We start from the raw sequence: 10,987 nt of genomic DNA, 5'->3' as shown, positions 1-10,987 counted from the left end.
ATATTAACCTAAAAAACAAAAAAGCATAGAAGAAATGTAGAGAAAATTATTGATAAACACAGGAGAGTAACACCTTTAATGCATCAACAGAAGCCCCAAACTTTGCCATAGTGCTAACAGCACTGGCCCTAACAGTGGCATTCTCAAGATGTACTCTGTTATATATATAACGAATATATTTGCTGGGGTCGGATGTTTTTGGTCCTTCAACTCCCAGGAAGTGCAGAATCTAAAGGATAGAGAGAAAAATTAACACAAGATAAAAATCCAAAAATGCAGAGTAAATGACAAAGGACAAAACCAAAGTTACTACCTGTGTGGACAAATAAGTGAATTCACAATCTTCAATAAACTCACAAAGATGAAGCAACCCACTTTCCTTGGCCTCAGGGATATCTCTGATAAGAATCACAATTGAATCTACAATTGCTTTCTTGTAATCAAAACCACCTTCTTCCCTAAGAATATTACTTAGGAAATTCATCCTGAAAATAATAAGAGAAAATAAATCAGTAATTTAGATTATTTATCTAGGAAAATATTTAAATAAAAAATGTAACTTCTAGGGGGAAAGAAACATATAGAATGACATATACTCACAAAGATCTATATTTTAAAGGGAATTTTAAGCACAGTGATCTTATTGCTTCAACAACAACAATTTTGAACTCATCAGCAATATCAGACATGAAATTTGTAATCTGCTTCATAAGCCGGTCCACACTAGATTCATTTCCTGTCTTCAATAGAGTAGTGATGGCAAGTGTTGCAATGCTTCTGTTCTGGTCAGAGATTAAACTTTCCATGTCAATATTGCAGTTAGTCACTGCCATTGCATGTGTCATTGCCACCTGCAAAGTTCAAAGCCACACTCAACCATGTAACTAAAACAATGAATCTAGTTGAACGTATCTTATGTAATTAGCTACATCAATATGTTAAGGGAAATGAGCAGATTTGATGATTTTCTATCAACTTCCCCAAAATCAAGCAAGCAAAAATGCAAAATGTTCACATCAGAATGGAGGCTGTCGTATATGCTTTGTCAAATTGTACAGCAGAATGAAAAGGTTTTTTCATTGAAATTAAAGTCATTAAAAAGTGCTAACCTTGTTTAAGGTGCGGACAGCAGCAAATCTCAGGACTGGCTTAGACGAACTTAAGAAGAGCTGAAGAACTGTAATTGCAGGAGTTAATTCTCGGCTAGTTACTCCATTGAGCTCTGTAATTGCCCTGGCTGCTTCAAAAATCACCATCTCTGACTTGTGACGAAGGCAACTCTCAAGATAATCATAGAAGGGGCGATCTCCTGATTGTGTGATATTTCCTGACTCCCGAATTACCTGCAGTTATTATGCCATATAAAGATTATGGAAAGAATTACATATCAGTTGGAGCTACTAATTTTAAGGAAAACACACCTGACTTGTATAGCGAATCAAAAGGCTTTGGGCCAAAGGAGAACGAACATTCCCCCTGGTCAAGCTGGTAACCAGTTTGCTAACAGCTAGTCGATCATTCTGCCGTATCTGTAATGTTGTATTCAACCACGTGTCAATGTCAATACTAAATTATTTATTTTTACAATAATAGAAATAGGATCCTCTGAAGGTAAAATCAAAATTATGAGATGTATAATTTCCTCCAGAATCATGTGCAAACAGTATACAAGACAATATACAATCAATGTGCAAAGGTTTACACTAATTTACACTAGAGGTTGAAAGCATATAAACCTAAGTGATACCATAACTTTTCATGATAGGGCCACTTATAAACTACATCTGTAGTTGAAGCTAAGTGTACGAAAAGGAGTATGCCAAGCTCTCAGTCACAGGAGGCAGTATAAACCCATACAATGGGTGAGAAACCAAAAAATATCAATACAAACTCTAGTTCTGTTTTAAGAAATATTGCCTTTCCTTTAATCACTTATTGAGGTTATACAGAAGTCAAATCCTTAAGATAAAAACAGATAGTTACCAATGCATGATCGTAGTACATAGCAGCTGACCCCAAAAACACTAAATCAAGGTGGCAAATAATTAGATGGCCAGTATTCCAAAAAAAAAATTTCACAGTTTATATACAATAAATAAATTCTAAAAAATTATTAAAATTACTCAAATTATGACAATCATAAAAAATAATGAAAATTCATGTGTTTCAAGAAAAGCATATAAGTAAAACAAAAATCATGGATCATGATGTCCGTTACTATTATTACTATTTAGTTTAGTATATCCTACTGTTATGCTTTAAATGAAAAAGTCAAACTAGACTCCGTGAGGCCCAGTGAACCGAAATAAAAGAGGAGAAATTCCAATAAAAAAAACATTGGCACAATCCCCCCAACCCTACACTTTGTTTACAGTAACCCTAAGACCCCAGCAGATAGGCATGATCTCCCCCTTCTTAGAAGATTAAATTACAAATGGAGGAAAAATGTAGACAGATTTGTGGAGTGTATGTATATTGCAGATGAAGGAAGAGAAGGAAGGGGCTGCAGCCACAAAAAAAATACTTGTTTCAGGAATCAAGATCCCAAGAAAATTCCTGAAACAATGCTGCTTTCAGAAACAAAGCAAGTTTTAATGCATCTTCTTGTAGCACCTGCTTGGGCCGCAATTTTAGCTGTAAAAGGCACTTCTCTGACCAAGGACAACTCAAACAACAGCCATTGGAAGAATGGCAGGGTGCCATGCCACATGGTGCAACATTATTGCGCTACTGACTACTAGTAAAAATGTATTTGATTGGTAGATCATTGAAAGGTTGTCATGAAACAATTATCCCAAAAGCTTAAGCAGAACATAAAAAAAAGTACTCTTGCAACATATCCCAGTGGCTGATGAATTCTATTACAAATGATTAACAAAATTATCTGACAGGGCAACTAAGATTTTGGTTTTCAAGTGAAATTTACAGTAATACACCAAGAAACATAATTATTAGAATCTTACAATTCATGATGTGAATCACATAATTGGACTAGTCATCATTCATATCATGTGAAGAATCACACATAACCATAAATCTTAAATACATGAATGAATTGGAATGATTCTGCATCAACAATATAAATGATGCAGTTCAACAATTCGCTGTTTTTTTGTTTACTTTACTTTACTTCTACCACTTCATATCAAAGCAAATGAGTTGATAAGCTTAAACTGTTAAATGAAAAGAAACCTAAGGACACATTAGGCACTATATTTGGTTGTTTCATTGCTCTATTTTTAATCTTCTAAAATAATGTTTTCAAATAAGAATGTTACATATGACTTTGTTTTTGTGAAACTCGTGACTATTTTTTTAGTTTTAACTTATTATGATGAGCATTACACATCGTTTATATGATATATTTCAAGCTAAATTTTACCACTTCTAATCAAAGCAATTGAATGTTTGATAAAAGCTTAAACAGTTGAATGAAAAGGAACACCTTTGATCACCCTATTCCATTATTCAGATCTCCATTTTTTATTTTTCTAAAATTGGGTTTCACATTGTCGCTCATTTGTTTTATGTACTATACTAGGTTCTTCCATTGCTCTATTTTTAATCTTCTAAATAAAGGCTTGACATGCTCATGTATGACTTGAGATTTTGTTTTGTGACCACACTTGTGATTTTTAAGTTTAAAATTATTACATTGTGCATTACACGTCATTTGTATCAGACACATCATTTGAGTTGTAAGATTCAAAAACACATTCAGCCAACATACCTGATGGAGCAAAGCCAGAGCATGAAATTGCACAAGAGCTGCCCTTGATTGAACTGCTTCCTGAACCTCATTGCTCCACCTTTTTACAATCTCTGGAGACGTCTGATAAGGGGTCGCAAAATAAGCGGGCATATATGAAATATACTGAATCGAGGAATAGATTCTATTAATACCTGAAGCAGATGAATGCCGCTAACTAAGGCTGCACTTGCAACAACTGGATTCTTATCTACAATTCCTTGTTTCAGATATCGCTCTATTTGGGTGAGGAGTGTTCCATCTGTGATGCGACAAAGGACACGAATAGAATTAGCCCTGTACATATCAGTCTTACTAATCATGTCCTTCATGAGGGAGCTTGTAACGATAATAACCTATTAAAACAAGGGAGACAGAACAGTCACAATCTCTGTATGCCATATGCAGACCATATATGTGAATCTGACTGTTAATAAAAATTATGAGAATTTTGAACCTCATCCGCAGAGGGGGAAAGTTCCTTTATTATCAGGTAGACCATTCTCCTTAACCCAAGATCTCGAGACTGAAAAAGCTTAGTCACAGCAAAGAAAACTTCTGTGGCTTCTACCTATGAGATTACAACAAGAACATACTACTTAAAAGTGGTTCATACAACTCTAGCATAGTACAACAAAGTCATTCTATCAACCAGAAATCTTTGAAATAAATCTTGACCTTTGTAAATGTATCTCCTTGGTTTAGTAGGTATAAAAGTTTCGTGATAACCTGGAAAAAAACAAAACACAACAAGCATATGCAATGTCGAACTCAGCCATTGAATTATAGAATTAAAAGATAACAATTGAATAAAAAGAACGAAGAAAAACCTGCGAACATCTCCTGGCATCTAGTTGTGGGTCATTAAAAACTCTGGCCTCCTGAAGAACAGCTCCCTTTTCAATCCCCGCAAAGGGAGAATACTCAGCTGTTAAATAGTCAAAACTAATTAATAAAAACGAGCATTGAGTCATTTATAATATATGCAGGACTAATCACAATAAACCAGCCTGACTTGTGGAGAAAAAAAAGGTTAGGGAGAAAAGTTGCAAAAATAAAGACTATATATCAAGTATAAATTCGTATCATCACATAATCCTACTAACAAGCAATTGCAATTTGCACATGATTAATGATCTGCATTGCAACCTATACGCCTGGATCAATTGAAGTTTCTAAAACGACGACATATGAAAGATGAGTCAGAGTTCAAATCCAATCCAACCATCATGATCTGAACAAACCCTGCCTCATTCGCAATGGGAAAGGGAAACTAAACATTGGATCTGGTAGCGAGAGAGTGATCCGGCAGTGGCAACAAATAGAGAGCTAAAAGGAAAGCACAAGCAAAACAAAGAGCAGATCGAATTGCGAGATAGAAAAGCAGAAGAATGAAATAACCACCTTCGTCGTCGCGGTCATCGTCCTTCTTCACGAGAGGCTGCGCCATGAGCAAAATCTACGAGATCTGTAAAGAGGGAACTTTTTAGTTGCCCCTGCACTGCGAGTGCACCACTCAAGTTTGCAAAGAAGGAAGAAGAAGAAGAAGAAGAATGGATCGTCAACAGAACAGAAAACAGAAAACAAGGCTTTGTAGTCGTGGTATGAGATTGAGTGGATTCTACCCACTGCTTCCTACCGTGTTACCCTCTCCCTCTTCGTAAATATGTCAAATTTATATTTTTTATAACTTTGTAATAAAACATAACTAATTATGCATTCAAAATAATAAATATATTTATGATTTTTTCATTGTTTGTTTTTGTAATTTTTTCTTTTCAAAATCAACCTTATTAGTTTCAAACTTCCATTTTTAGTGTGTGAAACTCTATTAAAGAATGTTAAATTTGAGATATTGCATTGTGTAAGTATGACATCATTCTAATATCACGAAGGATAGCTTCACATCATCATAAAGAGATGGAAAATGAAAATGGTGAAAAAACTAAAGATGAAAAATAAGCATAAATTAGAAGAAAAAAAAGGAAAATGCAAACATAAAAAATAAATAAACCTATAATATAACACGTAAACTCCTTTTATATATGGATGAATCTTCTTCAACCACTGTTCATAATTGTCGATTTTTATTTTCATAAGTTTGGTTTGGTTTCAATGTTATTATATTCATTATTTTTGTATTATTCTTTAATAAAAAAATTCAATGTTATTATATTGCATCTTCAAAAATGTTAGGATAAATGCAATAGTAATTTAGCTCATGTAAAAGTGCGGAGTTTGATAATTAACACATACTCAAAGGCAAGATTTTTATTTTTTTTAATGATGTATTCAATTTATATCATGTATTAAATTAATATGAAGTAGATTTTGAGGAACGTAACTCGGTGTCTTTTAAAATTGTCTCATCCATATTAAATTGCTCATTTGAATATTGAATGTACTTAAATATATGTTTAATATATAATGTTGAGTGTAAACAGGGAAATGGAATATAAAAATAGAGACGTGTGTTTTATTTATTTCTGTGCAGAGAGGAGGAATACAAAAGTACGAAATTGGAAGAAGACACTAAAAAGTGCAGCTGAAGATAGGTTGGAAACTTACATATATCTAAAAGAGTATAAAAGGCAAAGGAAAAACAACACCAGACTGAGTTGATGAATATGCTAGGCATACATAATGCTAAAGTTGAATCATCCCTTGGAGATAACTTGTTATCGTCAATTTATTTTCTTCATGTGTACAACAACTTGTATTTTTTGAACTAACAGTAGGCCACACAAAGTTAATAATTTGAAAGGGGTTTGAACTTTTATAAAGACACCTGTGATGTAACATCTATAAAACTAAGTGTTAACTGTACAAATGTTCCAATGGTTCTTTTGTTTAGTCTTTATGTTTCTTTTTACCTATATATACGATTTGGAGTATATTTACAAAGGATTATCTCCTGATTTAATAAGAGGAGTTTTTGCAATTCAATGGATATGAAGATATGAAAATTATGGTTTGGAACACAATTATACAATAGTTTTAAGTAATTACAAGTAATTATAATTTTTTTTTAATTTTTGTTTTTGAATTTTCAAGTTATTTTTTGAGTCTGGTGTTTTTGAACTTTCTTTTAAAAATTTTAAAATAACTTAAACATTTGTGCCTATATATAGGAGCATCAGATACATTTGTAAACACCTTGAATGGTCAATATATGAAATTGGTTTTTCATTAAGAGAGAAAGATTATCTTGGTTCTTATCATAGAACTTTGGTTCTTGTCTAAGGTTGAATTCTTTGTGACAAATCTTCCTTAACTTGTTAATGTGTTAGATGTCTTTAACTTTGGTTTTTATCAAAGAAGACAATTTTTATGGTGAATTTTCATTGACTTATCATTCTACTAAATTGTGGTGTTTTCATTTTTGTCTTATTTCACGTTCTTTTCTTATTTATATTTGTTTGTCTTGTGAGAATTCAAATTTAGAACGATCGTACTCTTTTTTGGATAAGATCATATCATCTGACACCAAAGCGTATTATCTTGTATACAAATTGTATCAACCACAAATGCTTCATTATTTATATATATTATTTTGCTGATAAAAAAATGTAATAACAAGTTGTAGTTGTGTTTTAAAGTGTTAATATAGTTAACATGTCAAAGTATATTATAATATGAACAATTTTGTTTCATGTAATAACCCAACCCTTCATCAATATGATTTTGATACAAAAACTTATTTGAGTTGGTCATCAAAACAAACTTTCGACTCGACTTTAATACCACAATTGCATCTCCTCGGTGATCTTCCTACAAAATATCCATCAGAGGTAAAGGACTTATCTTATTGTGACCTTTTTTAAAATTCTCAAAACTTATTTTGCTCCATCCCCGTTGGGACGGAGAACCCTTTTTTGATTGTGCTACTAAAGGCTTTGGGGAGCTCGTAATAGGATAACATTAATCTTAGGTGGTTTTCCTACTTAATTACTTATAGCAGTTTTTCGCTCTTTTCTCTCTTCGCCACCTAACATCTACCTTGGGCACAATAACTATCACAAAAAATGTGTTTCATTCTCTTTTCCTCTCATACTAGGAAAAGGTTCTCTTAATGCTCTCACGCCCACATCAAACACGGATCGAATTGTCTCACAATATTCTAAACCCAACTCACGTACCACTTTAATAGGAAAACAACCCAACCTCTGCAATATACTACAACCTCAGGTGGAAAAGAGCCAAGATTAAGGTATCAAACCTTATTGTCAATGTGAGTTATTAGTGGAAGGTTAACCCAATATCCCCAGGATAACTTTTATCCGTTGAGCGATGACCCCTTTCATTCTACATCGTCAGATCAATAAGGTTGACTTCTGTCCCTACTCGACGAGTGGGTCTTGTAGTTAAACTCTTTTCTGCCTTATAAGGAAACATTTGCATGCCTCTATTATTTTTAGGGAGATCTACACCCCATGCAAATTGACAGCATGAGAGTGTCCCCAACCTATAAGTCTTGACACAAGGTTAGAATTCTAACTATTCCCAAAGTGGTATCTCACTAATGGCTTCTCATCCTTCCATTATAGGTATAATATGGGCATTTGTCAACAAAAGGATCAGCCTAATATGATCATTTTGTAGCTATTAAGAACGAATTAAATGATTTTATTTCTTATTTTTAATGTTTTCAATCTTGGTTTTGTAAGAACAAATCAGATATTAAAAAGATATACCATTTACAATCACTAACGAAAAATTCCTAAAAGATTAAGGATTAATAATTCTTTTAAAAATTCAAAATAAAAAGAATTTTGTTTTTATTCAAAACAAAGTAACAATGATTTGCCTCTGGTTGGAAGAGAAAATAATCCACTAGATAATGAAGAAGAAGAGAACTATCATCAAGGAGTTTTTCTTGTATTGTTATATACTTGGTGAAGAAAATATTTTTCTATTAATTATTCAAAATTCTAAAAAACTTGTGGTGTATCTATTATTTTTTATTAATGAAAGTTTCTACTCAACTAATTCTTATGGTTTTTTCCTTCATATTCATGTCTTTCCCACTTAAAAAGTTTTTTATCACTCCTTATTTCTCTCTTATTTGTTTTTACACCTCATTGTTTTACATGTTATTTTCATAAAGAATAATTAATTTTATTTTTTTGTTGTTGTTATTTGTTGCTTTTGTTATTTGTTGTTTTTGTTATTTTTTCTATGTGTATGTTTTGTTTTTTATTCATTAAAAATTAAGATACAGTTATGTGGATAAAAATATATTATTAGACATAATTATTATTTATTACAAAAACTCTTAAAAAAAATACTTGTTCTTATAATTAAATAAAGTTATTTAAAAATGAAATAGTTATAAAATAAAATATTATACAAATATATGTATGTGTGTGTTTTGGGATATATCACGGTCAAACATATTTCATGGGTTCCAATTATGAGGTTAGTTTATGAAATACTATTTAAATATTCCAATTATTATTTCAGTTCTTAGACGGTGAGAGTTGGAATTTTGTGTGCAGTGTGCTTTTACGGTGATGACACGTGTTGAACGAACAAATTTTAAAGAGGTAAATTATTAACTTTAAATCATTATATTATTATTTTGTTGGTTGGAGATATTCAACGATGATGTTAAAATAGTTTTGTGTAAGAGATGTTTCTACCTCAACAGTTTAATTTGTTTGTGTATATTTTTTTGACACTTGAGTAGAATAATTAAATTTATACCATGGGCCACCAATTAATTTTACGTATTTAAAGAAAAATAAAATATTAACAAAGTATAGTTCATTTGCATCAAACGTGAGTTATATCTCGATTGTATTAGAAATTGATTTCTAAAAAAGTATTATAAAAATTTATCCATTTTATAAAAAGTAAAATACAATTTTAAATTCACGACAAATATATATATATATATATATATATATATATATATATATATATATATATATATATATATATATACAAACAAAATAATATAAACTCATTTATTTCATCAAAATAAAAATATATTTCAGTTTTAAAAGAATAAAGATGTGAATTTCACGAAATAAGAAAATAAAAGTTAAGAGTGATAAAATCTCATTAACACGGTAATAGCGAAATGTATCTATCAAATCATATCACACAATAGCTTACCAAAATCAACTTAATAAGTTAGATTCATTTATCGCATTATCATGTCATTATTTATTTGTTCAATAATTAGTTAATAGTTTAAGAGTGTACTATTGAACTATCACAGATCAAATCCGTAAAAATAATTTGATAATTGAGGAATGAAAAGAAAAAAATATAAATAAAATTATGTCTTTCAAAACATATTTTTGTAACCAGTTTTTTTTTCTTTTCTTTTCTGTTTCCAATGTTTCCTTCTTTCTTTTATATATATATATGGTTTGCTAACGCGCGTATGCTTATTTTTCAATTGGTACATTTTAACAATGTGTACCGGGTTTTAGTAGACAAAAATTCCCAAAATCCTTACTCACCTCTCTCATTCCTCTCAACCATTTATCTTTCATCTCTCTCATAAAAGAATTGGTAATTAATCTGGAAAAAATAAAAAATACTCGCTGTTAATTTCTTATAAAAAAGATTTTATAATGAGTTTTCATTTTATAATTTTTGTCTTATCTAATTTTCACAAGTATAATGACATCAAAGGAATTGGTAATTGACATGGAAAAAAAATTAGAAAGACTCGTTGTTAAACAATTTCTTACAAAAAAAATGATTTTATAATGAGTTTTCATTTTATAATTTTTATCGTATATAATTTTATCTAATTTTCACAAGCTTAATGACATGGTAATTGGTCTGGAGGGTTTTTTTTAGAGAGGATGATTCAACATATGCAGATGATGAAATTAGAGAGGTTAGTGAAGATGGTGAAATTGAAGAGATCTTGAATGAACATTTGTTTGAAGGCGAATATGTCAATGACTCAACTTTTTACCAAGGGAAATTGTTTAATGGCAAGTGTTTCTGATTTTTTCAATTGGACTACGCTAAGGATGACAGAGAAAATGTTAGAGTGAGAGAGATGAACGAGAGAGGTGAGTAAGGGTTTAAAAGTTTTTTTTTTTTTAATTTTAAGAATGAAAATTATTAAAATACCGTTAACCTTAAAACTTAGAATTCATGATATATAAGAATATTTTTGTCTATTAAAACCCGGTACACATTACTAAAAATGTACCAACTAGCAAACACATATATATATATATATATATATATGTATATGGATAAATATGG

The 10,987-nt window shown here is 31.0% G+C and overlaps 1 protein-coding gene across 1 annotated transcript in view; it reads right to left on the bottom strand.

The window, feature by feature from the left end:
• LOC108340217 (coatomer subunit gamma-2) overlaps positions 1-5,401 on the bottom strand; it is a 9,475-nt gene extending 4,074 nt beyond the window's left edge. Inside the window, exons 1-11 of the mRNA XM_017577431.2 lie at positions 5,153-5,401; positions 4,579-4,676; positions 4,427-4,477; positions 4,206-4,319; positions 3,904-4,104; positions 3,731-3,832; positions 1,422-1,529; positions 1,110-1,343; positions 601-851; positions 314-485; positions 74-229 (exon numbers count right to left, since the gene is read on the bottom strand). Coding sequence (XP_017432920.1) covers positions 74-229; positions 314-485; positions 601-851; positions 1,110-1,343; positions 1,422-1,529; positions 3,731-3,832; positions 3,904-4,104; positions 4,206-4,319; positions 4,427-4,477; positions 4,579-4,676; positions 5,153-5,198 — 1,533 coding nt within the window. The 5' untranslated portion in view covers positions 5,199-5,401. The remainder of the gene's footprint in view (positions 1-73; positions 230-313; positions 486-600; positions 852-1,109; positions 1,344-1,421; positions 1,530-3,730; positions 3,833-3,903; positions 4,105-4,205; positions 4,320-4,426; positions 4,478-4,578; positions 4,677-5,152) is intronic.
• Positions 5,402-10,987: the final 5,586 nt, after the last annotated feature.

The sequence above is a fragment of the Vigna angularis genome, chromosome 5 (genome assembly GCF_016808095.1).
Source record: "Vigna angularis cultivar LongXiaoDou No.4 chromosome 5, ASM1680809v1, whole genome shotgun sequence".
NCBI lineage: Eukaryota > Viridiplantae > Streptophyta > Magnoliopsida > Fabales > Fabaceae > Vigna > Vigna angularis.
Note: the sequence above shows the minus strand (reverse complement) of the source record. Positions and strands in the feature narration are given on the sequence as shown.